This window comes from Gigantopelta aegis, chromosome 2 (assembly GCF_016097555.1).
Source record: "Gigantopelta aegis isolate Gae_Host chromosome 2, Gae_host_genome, whole genome shotgun sequence".
Lineage (NCBI taxonomy): Eukaryota > Metazoa > Mollusca > Gastropoda > Neomphalida > Peltospiridae > Gigantopelta > Gigantopelta aegis.
In genome coordinates this window covers 4,929,498-4,951,217 of record NC_054700.1, presented here as the reverse complement: position 1 = coordinate 4,951,217, position 21,720 = coordinate 4,929,498, and the positions used below count along the sequence as shown (strand labels likewise).

The following is a 21,720-nucleotide window of genomic DNA, read 5'->3' as shown; positions in this document are numbered from 1 at the left end:
GCTAAATGCAAAACGTAATGCCGCCACCACTGAAAAAGTAATACACACATCTCGTCTTTTTACTTTGCAAATGTGAGAGAAAAAACCAATCAGAGAATTGGTCCACCGATGGGGTTTGATCCTATGACCCACACCTTAGGTGAGCACTATACCAACTTAGAGCTCTATTCCGCTGCTCTAGCAGGTACAATTATCATGTTCTCTCACTATATTACCCCTGCGTGTGCTGTAACCTCACCGTGGTGCAGGGGTATAACATTCTCTTTGAGAATGGCCAATACAGCACAAAATTGAAGTTTTGAGTAAAATTCAGTATCCGTAAAATTCTGTGATATTTGTGTTTTTGTACAGTTCTTTACACTGTTTTTGTTTAAGTCTTGAATTTTTATATTGATGTTGATCATCACTTTATTTATTTGCATTACCATAGTTTGACACCAAAAGCCGATGTATTTTTTGTGCTGGGGTGTCGTTAAACATTCATTCATTCATTCATTCATTCTCACTGTATTAAGAAAAACAAAATTTGGAAATAATGATAATAGTAATAGTTCATGTACTTTATTAACATGTACTGTCCTGCACCAGACATTAATTTACATTGCACTCCACCATATACAAAGAACGTGTCACTATGTTCATATTTTATCCTCAACACATTTCATTGTGTTGGTGGCATCGTTTGTTTGCACATGCAGTCACTCTCCCATTCTCATTCCATTCCTCACTAACAAATGAGTGATCTGTCTGGATTGAAGAATATGTTCTTTGATTACAAACAACAACATTTTTCTGCAAAAGAAAAGAAATAAAAATAAGTATTAAATAAACAGACAAAATTATGTCTTACTTTTTCTAGTTTGTGTATTCCACCAGTGTTTGGGGTGGGCGAGTGGGATCTAGCTCAGTATATCATTTGCCTGATGTTCTTGGACCCATTCTCTGATGACATAGTATGTACTGTCCTGTCTATGGGCAAACTGCATATAACACATTTCATACTGCTAATGGAAATATGCTGCTGGTTTCCTGTGAAGACCAGGAGTCAAAATTATCAAATGGCCGACATCCAATGACTAATTAATCTAGTGGTGGTGTTAAACAAACCCCTCCCCCTCCCCCTCCTCCAAGTGTAATTAGTGTCAGAAACCACGATGTAACAAGCAGAGTTTTAGGCAGGAAATACCTAAGTGGAATACAGAAACCACAAAAATACACATACAGTGAAACCCCTCGAAACACTCCTATCCTGCTATATACTAGCTGGTGAAATATGTAACATATTTTGGAAAGACTGTGCAATGGCTTTTATGGATTTTTCACATAAAATTTGTCCAGCATCATTTGATGAGTTTTTGACAGAACCCATTTTCTACAATTCTAATATCTGCTTAGACAAAAAGCCTTTGTATAATGCTAATTGGCATCGGAAAGGCATTTGTCAAATTACAGACTTGTTAACAAGTGATGGTGAATTTCTTACTTTTACAGCATTTCAAGATGTTCATGATTTTAATGTTTTTTTGGTTACTTACGATATTCTTCAAGCTATCAAAAAATACCTCAGAGCTCTAAACTTTGGTTGTCTTGATTCTGTTTCTCTATTAGATGACACTAATGTTATGAGAAAACAAACTGTTTTTCAGTTAATAAGGGTCCTAAAACTTATTACTATATCTTACTGAATAAATGTAATGTAATTAAGGCACATACAAAATGGAAAGATTGCTTTCACTCCAACATTAATTGGAATTTTGTTTACTTAAAACCTTTCAAGACGACGCAGGATACAAAATTTTGGTGGTTTCAGTGTCGATTGTTGTTGCATAGAATAATCTCTACTAATATTTTTCTTCTGAAAATCAACAAGGCTGAAAGTAATCGATGTTCAGTTTGCAAGGACTCTCCAGAGACGATTTCACATTTATTAGTCAAAATGTTCTGGAACGACTTTCTGAAGTTTCTAATGGACAACTGTACTCATATTCATAATATGTCTCTTGATGCCGAATTAGTTTTATTGGGATTGAAAAAGAACATGACAACAGATAAAATATTTATCTGTTTTTGTTACTAGCTAAAAAATGTATTTATAAATGTAGAATGAAACATTTTGAACATACTTTGCAAGATAGATATATACCGTATATCTTCGCCTATAAGTCGAATTTTTTTCACCCAAAAATTATTTTATAACTTGGGGGGGGTCGACTTATAAGAGGGTAAAAAAATTTCACCAAAAAATATTAGTTTTGGGGATTATTTTACAAGTTTTATTGTTGAAGTATGCCATGTATTTATACTCAAATATGTTAATTTGACACATTTATTTTTTTATAACCTTTTTTTTTTGGCATTAGAACGGTTTTGGTTATGCGAAAAGGCGTACGATCTCACTCACATGCCAAGACAACAGTCCACTTAGTTAAATTAACAGTCATCACTAATAGTAAAAATGTAAACAATACTAACTACCTGTTGCCTGAGTTTATTTTGAAATCTGGTCACTGGCATTAATCGTTGTTCAAACAATGTTTGGGCGGCGATTAACTTCATGAATATTACTGAGCTTTCCCTTAAAATAGACTGATCTCTGCAGTTCACTATCTAGAGCAATAGGGACACACATCATTTGGTACAAAAACCAGTGTACTTTCCAGTTATCCTCCTTACATGTATTAATATGGCGGCAAAACGTGATACTTTCAGTTTTATCGTAGTAATCTGTTGTTAGTGTTTATAAATAAAGTTGTTGTCTGTGCACAAAACCATCTGTACAGTACTATACAGTAACAGTCAAACAGCTTTCACTCTCTACTAAGGGAATATTTCGTTTTGATGCTATGTAATAATGATAGTTTGATTGGAATAGTCTGATTATATTGTGATGTACAAAACGTGAAAACCGAAGTTTGTAAAATAATTTTCTTTTGTTCAAATATTATTGTTCTCATGTGCTGAAAATAAGAAATATTTCAATATTTATAAGTAGTTTTTCATGGGTCGACTTATAAACGGGTCAATAAAAAAATATGTTTTCAGGGCTTGAAATTAGGGACTTGACTTATAGCCGAGATCGACTTACAGGCGAAGATATACGGTAATTGAGAAAAACATTTATTATAGTAAAAGCTTAAAAAACAAATTTGAAACAAAATGGGCTGTGTACCATTGTCTGTTTAACTCAGTACTGTATCAATATATCACACTTAATATATTACACAGGTTGAGCTAGATCCTGAATGACAATATTTTTTGTATGTGTGCGTGCATGTCTCATTTTGTCCTGTTCGTGACTAAAATCATACAAATTTTCTTACCTCCCATTGATTTTTCACTTAAAACGAAAAAAACTACTTTGTATTGAGCTTTCTTTTTTTTATAATTTTCTACTCCTGAAGAATTTGTACTCTATGCATTTACACAACCAGCGATAGTTTTATTTGTTTGTTGTTTGTGGGTTTTTTTTTTCGTACTGATTCTAGAGCTATTCCTCAAGTTACTTTAGAATTTATTGAAAACCTGTTATATGTAATATATCAAGGTTATGTTGACCGTCTGTCCTTTATATTCACCCTGGTTGGGGACAGGTCTTACTGTAACAGGGTTTCTGTGAATTAAAAAAAGAAGAAAAACAAAAAGAAAAAAAAAGAAAGAAAAAAGAAACCCCTTGAAACTGAACCCTCTGTAAAACTCAATTCCCCAAAACTGGACACTTCACAGTCCCGTTTTAAATATCAGTACACAACAGAACCTCTATAAAACTGGACTTTTTATTTGGTTTCGTGAGTAACCGTTTTTAACTGCATGTGGTTAAAGTATGTTGTTTTGTTTTTAAGGCATATCCTAAATGGAAGTTCAATTCTATTCTAAATAACTGAAAACCAAATGTCACACAACTATAACAAGTGTTTCCTAATTTACATAACTAGGTCACTAGTGTTCCTATACATAGATTTTGTTTACATATTAGATATAATGGGTATGTAAATAATAACAGAGTGAATGCTATCACAGTGTATAACTGAGACTTACTACACATATCACATATACCTATTAAATGACACATGTAGGGGAAACACGTGCATTGGCTAAAGTCCATCATTCAACTAACTGTAGCCTTTCAGATATAGCTGACTGGTAAAGCCCTCACCTGACACATGGTCAGTCTAGGATCGATCCTCATCGGTGGGCCCATTGAACTATTTCTCGTTCCAACCAGTGCACCATGACTGATATATCAAAGGCCGTGGTATGTGCTATACTGTCTGTGGAATGGTGCATATAAAAGATCCCTTGTTACTAACTGGAAAATGTAGCAGTTTTTCTCTAAGACTATGTCAAAAAATACCAAATGTTTGACATCCAACAGCCGGGGGCAGGACGTAGCTCAGTGGTACTGCGCTCGCCTCATGCATGATCGATCTAGGATCGATTCTCATTGGTGGGTCCATTGGGCAATTTCTCATTCCAGCCAGTGCTCCACAACTGGTGTAACAAAGGCTGTGGTATGTACTATCCTGTCTGTGGGATGGTGCATATAAAATATCCCTTGCTGCTAATCGAAAAGAGTAGCCCATGAAGTGGCGACAGCAGGTTTCCTCTCAATATCTGTGTGATCCATAACCAATGTCCAACACCATATAATCGTAAATAAAATGTGTCAAGTGTGTCATTAAATAAAACACTTCCTTTTTCCAATAGCCAATGATTAATAAATCAATGTGCTTAACTGAATGTAAATCAAATATGTACACTATTGATTCATCAATAGATCAACATGTTTGAGGAATTTGTTTCTGTGACACCATAAAATCTCTGATAAACATCCAAGACTCGAAATTAATTTTGGCAGCAATATGTATAAACCTGGTGTAAATTATTTGTCATCATAAATAATCTTTCAGCCATGGCTGTTTGTTGCAAAAGTCACTTTAAAAATAAATAAATTCCATAGCCAGGTGCAAAATTGCTGTTGGTTGTCAAGCATAGCAATTTAAACAATTTTTTTTTAAAGTTTGAGCCCTACTGCTGTATAATATTTTAAGATGGAAAGCAGAAAACATACAAATTATTTTTTTGAACAGTTGGCAATTGCCTGTTGCGCTCTATCAATTTCGGGGGGGGGGGGGGGGGGGGGCATTGCAGCATTGCCCAGTGGTAAAGCACTCACTTGATGCGCGGTCGGTATGGGATTGATCCCTGTCGGTGGACCCACTGGGCTATTTCTCGCTCCAACCAGTGCACCACGACTGGTATATCAAAGGCTGTGGTATGTGCTATCCTGTCTGTGGGATGGTGCAGATAAAAAAATCCCTTGCTACTAATGGAAAAATGTAGCAGGTTTTCTCTCTAAGACTGTCAAAAACTACCAAATATTTGACACCCAATAGCTGATGATTAATAAATCAATGTGCTCTAGTGGTGTCGTTAAACAAAAACAAACTTTAGCTATCAATTTCGAGCCTTGAATATCATAAGAAATACTGATAGTACTAGTGTGCAGATAATGAAATACCGACTGGACCAACAGTCCAGGTAAAATAGAATCAACATGGTCCAATTGCTGATGCTGACCATGCGAATATACTTACAAAAACAAATGCAGACATGATCAGGCTGTCACTGATGCAGAATAATTTCTGGATATCCTATCAAACTCACTTTCCTGTTAATGGAAAACAATCAGTATCAATCTAAACAAAAATAGGTGACCCAGGTCATGTCCTGAAGAAGAGTGTGACAATATTACTTGCTTTATATCAGAACAGAATTGATCTATTTTGTACATAAGATGATAATAATAATAAATCATAACAAGAACATTCCTATTACGAAAGTCCAAACAGACTGATTGAAAAACAGGATCTCATTCAGCATGCACATCACTATTCACTTTTGCATGCATGTCAGAATATATTCTGTAAAAAATAGGACAAAGTTGATTTTCCTATTGTGTAAACTTGTGGTGCATACCACATGTACCATTGCTATCATTTAGTTATAAAAGTAACATGTAACTTCAAACCGATGCCATATTTAAATATTACAGAGGTCAACCTACTTATAATCATCAAAGAAAGATTTGAAAAAGCATTTCAGTATTAAATATTATTTTTTTAATAAAGAGCTATTTTCTAAACTGGACTGTATTAAGCTGTGACACAAAATAATGGCATGGTGAATAGTAATGCAGTGCTTTAAAAGTCTTGAAGAATCAAATGGTGTTAGGAACTGAAGCTTAAAAATATGAACATACTTGTCACCAACCACTTCGTAAATATATACAGATTAGTCAATGGCAGGCTATGATTTAAAATTCCAGTGCTCTATATTTTAAGGAGGAAAGTTGAGTTATTTCACCACAAAGAATAAAGCCCTGAAGGTAACAACTCACTTTTAGTAGATAGTCTCGGACAAATGGATGACTTCTGTGAGAATCCTTCAACTGAGAAATATATCTGTTGCTAACCTGTTAAAAAAAATAGTACAACAGTTTTAAATGAATGAATGAATGTTTAATGACACCCCAGCACAAAAATACACATCGGCTATTGGGTGTCAAATCATGAATACGACTGAACAGTCTTAGGATTACAAGATATGGAGTGTGTTCTTGGGGTGTGTTCAAAACCCTTGTGGTATATGAGCACATTAAACTAGTTACCTACCTACAAGATTTGGCAAAGTTTTAAACTTCATAAACTAATGTAACATTTGCTATTCTACCTACCTCTTCTTATTCTAGCTCTCTCTTATGTAACCAGCCGTATAACTCTCTGCTCACTTTCCAACCCCTCTCTCCTTGTTCACACCCTTTTTAATATGTCTGCCTTCACCTCACATCCGTACCACATGCGATAATTCATACTGTACATACTATTATATGTATATAATAGTATATGCACCTGTTACATTGGTATGTTAATTCATACCGTACATATAATAGTATATGCACATGTTACACTACTATATCCCAGTGTGCAGTCATACTTATCTTAAAATTACAATAATGCACACCCTCTCCACCCTGTTAAGAGGTCAGGTCATGTTTAAAGATTTTACGGAATGCTTACCTGTTGAGATGTTGAAAACCAGATCAACAGAAAAGGGGATGAGTGGAAATGTAATAGGTTGAGAGGTCATGTTATATAAGGTGTGGCCAATGCTTAAGAGTGAGGAAAGTCAAAAGAGATCAATGGAAAAGGAGGGGGTGGGGGGGGTGGGGGTGGGGAAAGAGAGAGGGGTGGAAATGTAATAGGTTGCGAGGTAATGTTACATATAAAGATTTCAGCCAATGATTGTGTGTTGGGATGTTCAGACCAGATCAATGGAAAAGGGGGAAACTGCTCACAGGTCAGGTTAAGATGAAAAGAAAACGTTACCAGTTCACAGGATGTACAGTCTTCCCTTGCTCAAGCAAAGAGACTCTTTTTTAATTTTTCGGGGAGACTGTCTCCTTTACCCCCACTCGGTGTGGTGCTCGAAACTTTGTCATGATATATTGAGGATATTTCATGTTTTTTTTTTGTCAAATATGATTTATATCTCATTTCGTGAAGTTTGCAATCATATAACACTCGTTGCGCAGACGCAACTCGGGAGATATTATTGCAAACTTCACTATGAAATATAAATCATATGTGACAAAAAAACATGACATTTTCTATTCATTATATAACTTTTGGCAATTTACCTTTATTTTTAAAATGCCAGAAGCAAAATAGTTCCGGCTTTCTTACAGTGAAGATAACACTGAAATAGTGAAATTTTCACTCTAAAATGTGTTATCGTCATTGAGTATTAAAATATTTCACTAAATGTTATATAATAAACAATTATATGCTTTTGTCTACATAAAGGCATTTTAGTAATAACTGTTTACTAATTTACCATTTGTTAGGAAAATTGATTTTCATACAAAAAAGAAAACAAAGTTGGGTTCAGTAATTAATGGTTATAATTCAGCATTAAAATATGTTTTTCTATTCATCATACGAATCATGCAAATTTATAGGGGAAGCTCAATCTGGTTAAACATTTTGCTCTTGTAGAGCTACATTAGTGTTGATAAGTTTGTGACGTATAATAATAATAAATGTTCAAAATGTGTTTAATATATTGATATTTAATTGTAGTAATTCATTTCATTTCTAACTGATGTTTTTTTGCTTATATCCAAGTATATTTCAAGCACTCTGTCCTGGGCACACACCTCGCTATCTAGGCTGTCTGTCCAGGACAGTGGGTTAGTTGTTAGTGGTCAGTTGTTATATTAAAAAAAAAACCCCAGCCTTTTTTCTGGTTAAATTTTTTTTATTTTTTTTACTCCGAGTGTCATTCTATAACTTATTAAAAAAATACTTACCTCTGGTGCTTTGTTGAGGTGTTGAGTCAGAACAATCATATTAACAAGTGTTTCCGGGTTGTTGCTATCCTGTAACACAAAAACAGTCTCAATTAATAATTTACACTTTAAGTTTTACATCACATCAAACAACAATAAACCCATTTATATAAAAAAAACCTATACAATTTAAAGCTAACAAAATATGAAGGAGTACACTCATGTCACCTTAGTCTGTGCGGCACAAAAGTCTGCGCACGTTAATGTTAATGACGTTACATTACGAGTATGTTTGTAAACAAACAATGTTAATTTAATTCACAAAACCGTTCTTAAAACAACACATCTTGATTGTGAATATATGTATAAAACTGGTCGATAACACCTTTATTGAAAAAACTCTGAATTAATACACTAAAAGTATACTGTTGCCAGCCTCGATCAACATGTTTTTCTATCACCTGTCAACACGTGTCTGTCAACGTTGTAATGATCAACCTTCAACCTTGCATATCAACTTACATAAATTTACATAGAAGCTTCAATACATACCGTATTGTAATTTATGAATCCATAAATCAAATGAATGTCTTATTTAATCTGTTAACGTAAACATCCAAGCATACTTTGAATTTCCCTCTGAGTGACACAATGCAAAATGGCTGCACAGACTTTGAAGATTGCACTGACAGCATGGCCTATTTTAGCTACAGTTTGTTTCAAAATTATCACCGATTGTCCTATATGTCTAATGAACACTATTTGTGCACATTTACACAGTTAATAATAGACAATTTTTGTTGAATAATGATCAAATATTTTTACATTAGCTTTTTTTAATATTGTCATTTTGTGTCCAAACTAAGGAGCATGGAACACCATTTGTATTTATCTCATCTGCACAATCTAAATGTTTCTGAAACAGACTATAACAGGAAGTGTTTGTTATTTAGAACTTATAAAAAGTTGGATCCATTGTTTGTTGCTGTTTTATGTAAACATTAGGGACAGAAGTGGTTGTTTTAATGTTTGCTGCGCAGACTTATGTGCCGTCATGCAGGCCAGTAAATGCAGGGGGTCCCACTAAAAATACGCTCATTACTTGAGTTTAAAAAACATTAAAATTAAAATAACTTTAGTTGTAACACGTTTATTGTTCCATTGTACTGTGGCGGTGAAACAAATATTTTTAAAGAAATATTTTAACTTTAAAATATAACACAAATGCTTAGGTGCGCAGACTTAGGTGCCACCAGTGTATACATGTTTGCGAACTCAGTCTGTGGTGACTTTTTATAAAGTGAATTGTCAATCTGCAGAGAACACCCCTACCCCCAAGAACTCATCTTTTGTCCACTGACATTTTACTGAGATAATGCATATTACTGGGTATGCTGTGAAAAAAAAGAGAGAAGAAAAAACCATAGGTCAAATTTAGGCCAATCAAAAACTGTGCAGGCCAGCCAAAGTGATTGTCCGAACTGCTAGGCAGTGCTCTATGACCCATTTATCACAAGCTGTGCTACAACAAACCCCTAACAAAACAAAATCATCATTATAGGGAAGGTTATTATGTGAATTTATGTATCTCCATATATATCATAATATATTACATACAGCAAAATCAACAGTCATCTGAGTGTACTAAATTGTTATTTAGCAATGACTGTCCCTTCCTTCTCACAATGACTGGTACATCAAAGGCTGTGGTATGTACTATCCTGTCTATGGGATCGTGCATATAAAAGATCTCTTGCTGCTAATCGAAAAGAGTGGTCTTTAACCATATGTCCGATGCCATATAACCGTAAATAAAATATGTTGAGTGTATCGATAAATAACAAAAATTCCTTACTTCCTTCCCTTCCTTCTTGACAACTTAAATGTTTGACTTGAGAACCAACTAAAGGCATGAAATTTGGAGTGTATTAGTACAGGTAGTGTGTATCGTAATGTGGATTATTTACCTTTGAATCACAATTATATCAATATACCAGTAATACCGCACACCTTTGTTTGTTTCACTGCTCACCTTATCAATAGCCTCCTGTAACATGGACTCTGTGTATACCGGTAATACAGCACACCTTTGTTTGTTTGACTGCTCACCTTATCAATAGCCTCCTGTAACACAGACTCTGTGTATACCGGTAATACAGCACACCTTCGTTTGTTTGACTGCTCACCTTATCAATAGCCTCCTGTAACACAGACTCTGTGTATACCGGTAATACCGCACACCGTTGTTTGTTTGACTGCTCACCTTATCAATAGCCTCCTGTAACACAGACTCTGTGTATACCGGTAAGACCGCACACCTTCGTTTGTTTGACTGCTCACCTTATCAATAGCCTCCTGTAACACAGACTCTGCATCATCAAACTTGTCCTGAGCCATGTGGCACGCTGCCTGACCATTCAGCAGTAGTGACGTGGACGCGTGCTTGTCACTCAGCTCCTGGAAGATGTAGTACGCATCTTGAAGTTTATCTCCTCCCTGAAAACACAAACAGTTTATCATGTTCAACAAAAAGTAAAGTATGTTTTATTTAATGACACCACTAGAGCACATTGATTTTTTATCTTATCATAGGCTATTGGATGTCAAACATATGGTTATTCCTAACAGTTTTTAGAGGAAACCCGCTGTCGCCACATAGGCTACTCCTTTACGACAGGCAGCAAGGGATCTTTTAATTGCACTTCCCACAGGCAGGATAGCACAAACCATGGCCTTTGTTGAATCAGTTATGGATCACTGGTTGGTGCAAGTGGTTTACACCTACCTACTGAGCCTTGCGGAGCACTCACTCAGGGTTTGGAGTCTGTATCTGGATAAAAAAATCCCATGCCTCGACTGGGATCTGAACCAAGTACCTACCAGCATGTAGACCAATGGCCTAACCATGACACCACTGAGGCCGGTTCATGTTCAACAAATGCTTGAGGAAGTCACCGGGCCCTCACAGAAGCTTCGGCTAGTGCCCTATGCATTAAAATAATACAGTTGATAATTTCCACTAGCCCTCACAGAAGCTTCGGCTAGTCCCCTATGCATTAAAATAATACAGTTGATAATTTCCACTAGCCCTCACAGAAGCTTCGGCTAGTGCCCTATGCATTAAAATAATACAGTTGATAATTTCCACTAGCCCTCACAGAAGCTTCGGCTAGTGCCCTATGCATTAAAATAATACAGTTGATAATTTCCACTAGCCCTCTCAGAAGCTTCGGCTAGTGCCCTATGCATTAAAATAATACAGTTGATAATTTCCACTAGCCTAGACCAAACATTCACTAGCCAGGACCGAGGGCTGGTGGATTTGTTGAACCTTGTTGTTTTTTTCTATTTCACTTTTCACTACACAATCCTTTTGAGAACAGAAGAACCTCAATATAAAACATCCATTAAACTTCCATTAACGTTGGTCCTTTTTCACAACATGGTTAGCTCAGTGTATCTTTTCCAAGCAAATATTTGTATTTCATAAAAATACATGAACTAATACTGAGACTGTACACTTTAACTACCTTGCTAAGAAGTCCAAACATCATTACTCCGAGTTTGCTACCGTTAAGATGTTGCCATCTACCAGATGTTTTAATGACTATAATTATATATTAAATACATTTTTTTATATAAAATATCAGTGGCTGTGTATTCAATGTGTTTCTGATCATCGTATAGTTTGTACTAGGTAAAACTTAAATTATTTCCGAATATGTATATTTTTTAGTACATTTGAAGTTATTAGGATTTCAAATCCAGTTTGCACTATTTACAAACAATGACATTAACTTTTTTCAGTGGTAGCCCACCAGGTTATAAAATTTGGTAGCCCACCAGGTTATAGAATTTGGTAGCCCTCAGTAAAAATTAGTAGCCCCATAATTTTATTACATAATAAATAAAAAAACTGAGAAAAAAGTAAAATCATTTAATTTTATTAATTTAGGTGGTTTTATTTTAGGTGTTTAAGCATTGTGGTGTGCAAAACAAAATCTAATACCCCTGCGGACTACTGGGTTTAAACATCTGGTAGCCCGAGGGACTCCGAGCTACCTCTTAGGTCGAGCGCTGGGATGGTCAGAAACACACTGAATATACGGTGAATATAGTCATCAAAATGGGAGCAGGATGTAGCTCAAGTGGTAGCATGTCTGCCTGTGAAGCGGTCGGTCATCGGATCGATCCTTCTCAGTAGACCCATTTGTAGTTTGGGCTATTTTCCGTTCCAACCAGTGGTCCACAACTGGTTCATCAAAGGCCGTGGTAAGTGCTGTCCTGTTTGTGGGAAAGTGCATATAAAAGACCCCTTGCTGCTTATCGGAAAGAGTAGCATATGTGGCAGCAGTGGGTTTCCTCTTTAGAAATATATCAGAATGACCATATATTTGATGTTCAATAGCCAATGATAAGATAAAAATCAATGTGCTCTAGAGGCGTTGTTAAATAAAACAAACTTTAGAGTTATCAAAAAGAATCCATGAGCCGTAAGCATGTTACAGTGGCAGTAACCTGAGGACTGCAGTCTGTTTAATGTGTGTGTATGTAACAGAAAAATCAACCTCCAACTATGGGGATTTGAACCACGGAGTCTCAGTACGAGAGTCCAGTGCTTTACCAACTGAGCTAATAGGGAAATTCCCACTAGCTACTGCCAGTATATGTATATACCAACACTACTACTACACTTCATACCAACACTACTACATATATGTACTCACGACAGCCAAGTTGAACCAGGCCTGGGCGATCTGCGTCAGAATGCTGTCCTCGTCCAGCTCCTGCATCCGCTTCAGTTCCTTCCTGTTACAACAAACAAACAACACGATTAACGGCAATTTAAACACAAGTTTCCATTTCATTTTAAGGAAATGTTTTATTTAACGACGCACTCAACACATTTTATTTACGGTTGGTTATATGGCGTCAGACATATGGTTAAGGGATCTTTTATATGCACCATCCCACAGAGTGTAGTACATACCACGGCCTTTGATATACCAGTCGTGGTGCACTGGTTGGAACAAGAAATAGCCCAATGGGCCCATTGATGGGGATCGATCCCTGTACCACTGGGCTATGTCTCGCCCCCTTTCCTTTTAAGGAAACTTCTCCAGAGTTATAAGTTGAAGATTTTATTCATACTACTAAGAACAAATAAAAACAAATAGACCAAAAAAGCATTTAAAAAATGTGTTAATCCTTTTCTCCCAATTACCCAGTAATATTTCTGATAATAGTCTATAGAAAACCTGTTTTTTGCCTGTTCCCGAGAACAGCAAGATCATTTTAGTGCAGTACTGTTACTAACAGCTACTCATGTGCTGTGGAATTTCAGAAATTCATTTCCAGTTATATTAATATAATTAAAGCTTAACATTTCAGCGGTTTTTAAACGAAATACTTTGAGGTCAGCATGCTCATACTTAATTTGGGAGTGATTATTTTGTGGATAAGTATTCTGGGTACAACATTTATCGCCTTGACTTTGATGTAATCTAAAACCCTGTTTGCATACTGTAACTTAAGATTCATATATCTTGCATAAATTGTTTTTTTTATTATAAAAACTTACTTGGCAAGATCAACTCGGTCTAGCTTCAGAAGAATTTGCACCATCAGTGCAATACTAAAAGGAAAGAAAAGGTGTAACACATCAAATGAACATACAGTCAAATGCCTCTGTTATCTTGTTAGAATAGAATATCAATTGAATACTTAACAATAAAAAGGAGCAGAACTGAACATTAATGCCAGTGTATAGTTTCGGGTTAAAACAAGATGAATGCAATAAACAGCAAAACATTTATAACTGTCACTAACATGTTATCAGAAGTGTCCAAACCTTGTAAATAACCAGAAACCAATAAGTTACATAAATTTAATAAACATTTATTCAAATTCGCTTTTACACTAGAACAATACATTACCATTCTATGTCATCCGACTGGTGTAATGTTCGAAGAGCAGCATCAAAGTTCTGGAAAAAAGAACCTCAGAAATATTAATTGAAAAAGAAAAGAAAAAGGAGAGTAAATAATAAGTAATTATTTATACACACATCAATTTTAAAATACAAATAATATGTAAAACTATACTGCACATTACAGACCTACTCCTAAAATTAGCTGATTATTCTAAACTGATACATGTATTTATAAATGTACTCTTTGCCAACAGCCGATAAGAGATCTATTTAAACAGTAACAAGACAACATGCAATGAATATATTGTTTGTGAGATGACTAAAGTTCAAACTGTATGTGTATCTTTCAAAAGTTTGTTTTGAATAACGATACCACTAGAGCACATTGATTTATTATATTAATTATCGCTATTGGATGTCAAACATTTGGTAATTTTAACATAGTCTTACAGAGGAAACTTGCTACATTTTTCTATTAGTAGCAAGTGATCTTTTATATGCATCATCCCACAGACAGCACATACCAGTCTTTGATATACCAGTCATGGTGCACTGGCTGGAAAGAGAAATAGCCCAATGGGCCCACCGATGGAGTCGATTAGATCAACTGCACAACAAGTGAGTGCTTTACCATCAGGCTACGTCCCACCCAATAAAGAAAGAAAGAAGTGTTTTATTTAACGACGCACTCAACACATTTTATTTACGGTTATATGGCGTCAGACATATGGTTAAGGACCACACAGATTTTGAGAGGAAACCCGCTGTCGCCATTACATGGGCTACTCTTCCGATTGGCAGCAAGGGATCTTTTATTTGCGCTCCCCACAGGCAGGATAGCACAAACCATGGCCTTTGTTGAACCAGTTATGGATCACTGGTCGGTGCAAGTGGTTTACACCTACCCATTGAGCCTTGCGGAGCACTCACTCAGGGTTTGGAGTCGGTATCTGGATTAAAAATCCCATGCCTCGACTGGGATCCGAACCCAGTACCTACCAGCCTGTAGACCGATGGCCTGCCACGACGCCAGTCCCACCCAATATGTATCTTTCAAATGACTGAATAAAACAGTGCGTGTTATCCACTGTAATTATAACAAGTATAACGCCAAACCTGTTCATGGAAATATATGGAAGCTGCCATCAGCAGCAAGGTGCTGTTGGTCAAGTCGACACTTCCGCTCATCTTGCTGTCCAGATCTTTTATTATGGTATCTCTGAAAATGTGAAGAAAAAAACCCCCCACAAACAGGTTTTTAAAACTTTGTTTGTTTGTTGTAACGTTTTCCTGTGACTATATGTAGGAATCGTAAAATCACCATAAGCTATGAAATAAAAAAAGTTTGTTTTGACTAACGATACCACTAGAGCACATTGATTTATTATATTAATCATCGGCTATTGGATGTAAAACATTTGATAATTTCGATATAGTCTTAGAGAGGAAACCCACTACATTTTTCCATTAGTAGCAAGGGATCTTTTATATGTACCATCTCATAGACAGGATAGCACATACCACAGCCTTGGTACCACAGTCATGGTGCACTGGATGGAACAAGAAATTGCCCAATGGACCCACTGACCGTACATCAAGTGAGCACGTTACCACTGCAGTTTTTATGATTTCTTAGCACTAAAATTACTTTGAACATTATTGAAAATGCACCACCTAATTTTCAGTTGTTACTGGCGAAAGAACTAAGAAAAACTACATGTAAGCAAACCCAGGGCTCCAACTTAACCCAGGGCTCCAACTGGAACAAATTTTATTTTAGCCAATTTCAAGATATGTTGAACATTTCCACTGCAAATTATTAAAAATGGTTAGTTTAAAGACAATGTTATTAGCCCAAAACTAAATGTTATAGCCACTTTTGTGTAATGATTAGCTATTGGCTAATTTGGCAATGGACAGGGTGGGCACAATTAACTGTGGCACCAATGACAATTGCCATAGCTGTAAAAATGTATTGCTGTAAGTCAGGGAATTTATGAATGACAGTTTTTTGCCACTGGACAAAAATTATTACCTTTAGGTAATGGAAAAACATTTTTATTTTAAATTTCGTTCTTATTTGTTGCAAAAATTACCATTTAAAAATTGCTATATATAGGAAGACTCAAAATTGTCATAGATGAGCAGCTAAAATTTTGCCCAATGCAAAAATCATTCAAATTGCCATAGGTAAACAATTCGGACGTTTGAATCCTGTAAATATAATTAAAAGGGAACATTTTGTTTTCAATATTTTGATACAACATTTCCAGTCAATTGAAAATTGATCAGCAACTACTGTTTTAATGTTTTAATATTGTGTAGCAATCTCTGAAACTTGCGTAGTGAACCGCGACAAAATACTGAACAAAATGTTCCCGGATTATACACATGCAAGACTGGCTCTGGGTCAGCAGAACATTTCCAAAATTATCTATTAAACTTCAAAAATTTCAGAAACCTAGTTATTTTGTCACAAAAATATTGATTAAAAATTGCAGAAACCTAGTTATTTTGTCACAAAAATATTGATTATTACATGAAATTATTTCTCCAAATTAAAATAACAATTTGCTAATTGTTTTTGAAATTCGCAATGGGTGAGTGCCAGAGCTAGCCCAGCACGTGTATGTACCTTCTGTTTTCAGTGGACATGTAGTCAGCGAACATGCGGACTGCTTGGAGGTCGGCCGTGTGTGACGACCGGATCTCATCGAGCGCCACCCCGTACTTCCGCTGTGCTATGTACGCACGATACAGAATCACATCACGCTGGTTCTTCACGTCGGGATTCGTCAGCTACAATCAGAGAGAGTTTAAAAGTTTCTTTTGTTTAATAACACTACCACTAGCAGACATTGATCTGTACTTTTAAAAAAGACTTCATACAGCAAAATAACCTTTCAGTCATGTTTATTTTCTACTTTAAAAAATACATTGCCAAAGAGAGAGCTAAAAAATTTCATTGATAGGCTAACACATAACAGTTTAACTTTAAAAACAAAACTGCTGTGGGTTACAAATTCTTACGTTCAAACCCTGTCGTAACATAAATGATTAAAATACCATTTACAGGTTTACTTCTATTGGACCAAAGGTGCACAAAAATAGATTACAGTATTGTACTGGATATCATATATTTTTTGACATCATATGTCTTTAAACACTAATTTTATACAAAAAAATTCACATGTATAATAAAGAAATAATGTCAACAAGATCTAGCCAAAAACTTTGCATGTTAACTTCTTGTGTAAATTTGGCAATTAAATTATTAAAATAGTATTTTATACAAAAAAAACCTAATTCAGTAATGCATGGTCTGTACTTGCATTTGATGTAGTGTCTGATGTGTTTATATTGAAGAAATCGACTTGTATAGGGGTTAGATGTGCTATCTTGTCTGGGATGGTTCTTTAAGTTTAAGAAAAATACCTTGCTACTAATGGTCCTTAGAAAAATGTAGCAAGTTTTTGCTGTAATCTTGACTATATATATCAAAATTACCAAATATTTAGCATCCAATACTGATGTTTTGGTAGCATGAGTTCGACCCGTACTCCCCTTTCAATGGTTAAGTTTAGTTTTAGTGCTAGGGTTAGAGCCTTGATATAGAGGGGTATGGGTCGAACTCTTTCAGCTTTGGCTACTGATTTCTAGCTCTGACTACCAGATATCTAAACCTGGTAGTCCGCTGGGCTACTAGATTTTTTTTTTTTGGCACACCCAGTTACCGTATTTGACCGGAAATTAGCCCATGTCTTTGAATAAGCCCCCCTCCGTTTTGATAGCATTTAAGAAATTAGGCCCTCATTCGTAAATAAGCCCACCCCCAACTTCGTCACCTTATAAATAACATGAAACTGCAAGTTTGCTCAAAGCTTATTGAGAACAGTCCAAAGGGATGTATCGCCAATTGTTGAAAATTGTACGAAATCGAAAACCTTATTATTTTACTTCTGGGTATTTTGTAATGTCTGTGCATGCACGTTTGATAGTTGACACAACAACTTCTTGTTAAGGAAGTACACTTAAAACAAATTTCCTAAAAAATCCTAAAAAAATCTGTACCCTGGAATCTTACTGAATGCAGTGCAAATGCATGACTTAAAAGCAACAGGTGCACAACGGAATCCACACAACCAAACACGTCTGCTAGAACTGCTGACTGAGTAATGACTGGTCACTTCCAGATAGCTGCTATCAGATCACGTGACTGTTTTCGCGTGAAAAGCCGATTTTGTGTTGTTGCCATTACGTTGATAACGTCATAGTATGGTTTTTGATAATGCTTTTAAAATGACGTTTTCTTACCACCTGGTGCAATTCTTGATGGAACACATATAACATGTAATGATGTATGTACTTACCTTTTTATTTCTAAATTGAACAAGGTAAACATTAATGTCCTTAAATTGATAGCCTGACATGACTGAACATGGCACCAGCCATTTCTTCTTAGGTAAGTCGTATGGTTTTCGATTAAACGAGGATAGAGGATAGAATGTGTGGTTCTTCTGGTACAGGAGATGCGCCAGTTCCGGATCACCTGTAGTTACCGATCAATCTGTCGGTATATTAAACTTTTAGTAATTTCTGTGTAAATTTCATTAAACAAATATTCTAACAAACAAATAATACATGTTTCTTGAAATTGTACGTAAAATAACTGTAACAGTATATAGCCTTGGTTTTATTTTGGATGGCGATACATAACCACTATTAAAACTTTACACGAGTAGACAACATGAAAAAAAGAAGACGTTTAAAAAGAGATGAAGTTTTTGATGTTTTTCTTTTTATATCCTTTGAAATTTTATAGTACGAGTAGGGGAAACATATAGAGATTGTGCATGACTAGTTTTATGAAAAGTGATGCTGTAAACGACTTAATGTAACTCCTCAAAGGGGACACACTTGATACGCCAGTTGCGGATCACTCACAAAACGGAAGTATTTACATTGTAACTGCCGCTAGATGGGGCGATGAACGCAGGGTTTATCTCAAGACTCAAAAACGTTGAACACGGTGGAATTTTTTTCTCCATGATAATAATATTATTATTATTATTATTATTATTATTATTTTCTTCTTAAACCTCTCTTGATTCGTCATTTTAACCACTAGTTCATAATATTTCGACTCTGTATGTCTCGGGGCCCATGTCATAGTACTATTAGTAGCCCTAGACTGTTCGTTCCATGCCAGTCATCCTCTACAAAATATTATATTAATTGTTGTAGTTCCACCTATTTTTCTTGTATTATTTTTGTTTTCTACAGGTAATGACAATATGTATATAATGTAAAGACACGTATTTTATAAACTGAAACTACGATTTTAAGTGTTCGTCCACTTGTCTCTCACGTTGTATTTGTAGGCCTACGTGTAATTAGCCATTCGTACAAATACCAGCCGCAGTCATTCACAAATATGGCTAATATAAATAAAATGTAGTTTTTAAAAATTCCATTTTCGTTTAATTCGGGCAAAAATTAGTGTGCCCTGCCCCCTACAAAAATAGGAGCCCGTATGACCTGTTAGATCGCCAGTCTAGAATCGCTAAAATCGCTGCACACGTGTCTTGTATTTGCCCCATAAGACTATTCAGTAATGTTGCCCACCCCCCTCAGCGTGAGAGCCGTCCACCCCATTGCTTGATTGCTTGATTAAAAAAAAAAAAAAGTTTACTGTACAAAGAAAAGAATTGGCACAAGTTTGACATGAGGACCTTTATAAAACCATGCCACCGCCAGTGGTCTGTTTCGCATGTGCCATTGCATGTGCTTTTCGCATATTCGACTACTCGACTTTGGGAGAGAGGGGAAGGGGTCCTCTATTTGGTTTTGTCAACGAAGTGAAAATCTCTTATTCGGCTTAATTATAATTCGCATTTAAACAGTCTGTACCACTATAGGGTGGATTATTTTTTTCAGTGGAATTTTTGTTTTACACAATCGCATTCTGATGCAGGAGAGTCAGTCGGCCACTGATCTGTGTATTCACACGGTCAATCTGAGCTAGCCCTAGCCTTTAGACCGTCGTTAAAAATAATTCTGTTTTCGGGAGCAGATCCAGGAATTATTTTGCGGGGGGGGGGGGGGGGGGGGGGGGGGGGGCGGGGGGGGGGGGGGGGGGGGGGGGCGCGACTAACCAGAAAAGGGCAAATGGAACAACACGTCAAAAATTAATAATCCACTTGTGTGACTGTTTAGTGTGTGTCACTATATTAAAATGTACCATTAACAAGGGGTCTAACCATCCTGCTTCAAAATTATTTGTTTAATTTTAATATTTAAACAGGGGCGGATTAGCCTATATCTGGCTAAAAAAAAAACCCACCCCCACCACGTAGATAACCTGTAAAAATTATAATTTCAAATTATAAACATTTACATATTGTTTCGGACCCCCACCTAAAGCATAATTTGCCCCTGTATTATGATAAATACTAAACAGTCCCAAAGTTGATATTTTACTGATAGGCCCTATGTCATTTCTTTCTATTTTCAAGCCTTTGTTCCTTTCAGTTTTAAAAGTCATCAATATAATAATAATAATAATAACATTTATTATTATTATTATTATTATTGATATATACGATAATAAATGAAAACAATTATTTATTATTAGTAATAATAATATTAATTATTATTATTATATACTAGAATGCCAGAAATCAAATATAATTCAACTTGTTGAAACAATGAAAGTACACAACGAAAATAATAAGGATCGCGTACCTTTACTTTTGACACATGCCCCGTATATCGGACGTCATCGTTGATTTTCAATCAATTTTTGAAATTGCTAATTAGGGGCGTAATCAGGGGGGGTGGGAACCCTATGGAGTTGCAAATGATCATAAAATATGTCCGGCAGGATCCACGAACGTGCTGAAAGTGCTAACATGTTGGAAATAGTGTTTTTGAAGGTGTAAGCCTCTATTTTTCGAAAGTGATCCCGAAATGGACAAAGTGATCCGCAACTGGCGTAAGTACGCCAGCTCGAACAACACTGTTTTTGGTGCCAAATGTTTACCTAAATTTACATTTTATATCACTGTTTATTTATATGGTTGATTATCTTTATTACCAAGAATTTCTTTTAAAGTCATACGCGCGCATGTTGACAGAATTCACAATTTTGTTTGAAGTGATCCGGAACTGGCGCATCACCTGTATCATTGGGAATTATTAATTTGAATTAACCAAATTGACTGGGATTGTGTATGGATTGGTAAAGTGTATCATCCCAAATGGAAATATCCGTGACCTAGTTTTTCCTTACCTTAAGTTTCTGTCCTTCATTTATGCAGTGCTGATAATTTCCAATGTATAAAGCTGTTCTAATATCAAACAGTTCATCGACATCACCTTGTCCAGCCATTTTTGTTGATAACTTGATACGCATGCGTCGCCAACGTGGAACGGTTCCAAA

The 21,720-nt window shown here is 35.8% G+C and overlaps 1 protein-coding gene across 1 annotated transcript; it reads right to left on the bottom strand.

Annotated features, from left to right (window-relative positions):
• Positions 1–545: 545 nt before the first annotated feature.
• On the bottom strand, positions 546–21,720 carry LOC121380257 (coatomer subunit epsilon-like). The gene is made up of 11 exons (XM_041509105.1): positions 21,571–21,720; positions 16,915–17,078; positions 15,396–15,498; positions 14,284–14,333; positions 13,929–13,982; positions 13,075–13,156; positions 10,688–10,843; positions 8,369–8,437; positions 6,398–6,472; positions 5,595–5,668; positions 546–792 (listed from the first exon to the last, which is right to left on the bottom strand). Exons 1-10 carry the CDS (start codon positions 21,691–21,693, stop codon positions 5,615–5,617), a joined length of 930 nt encoding a protein of 309 aa, XP_041365039.1. The 5' UTR covers positions 21,694–21,720; the 3' UTR covers positions 546–792; positions 5,595–5,614.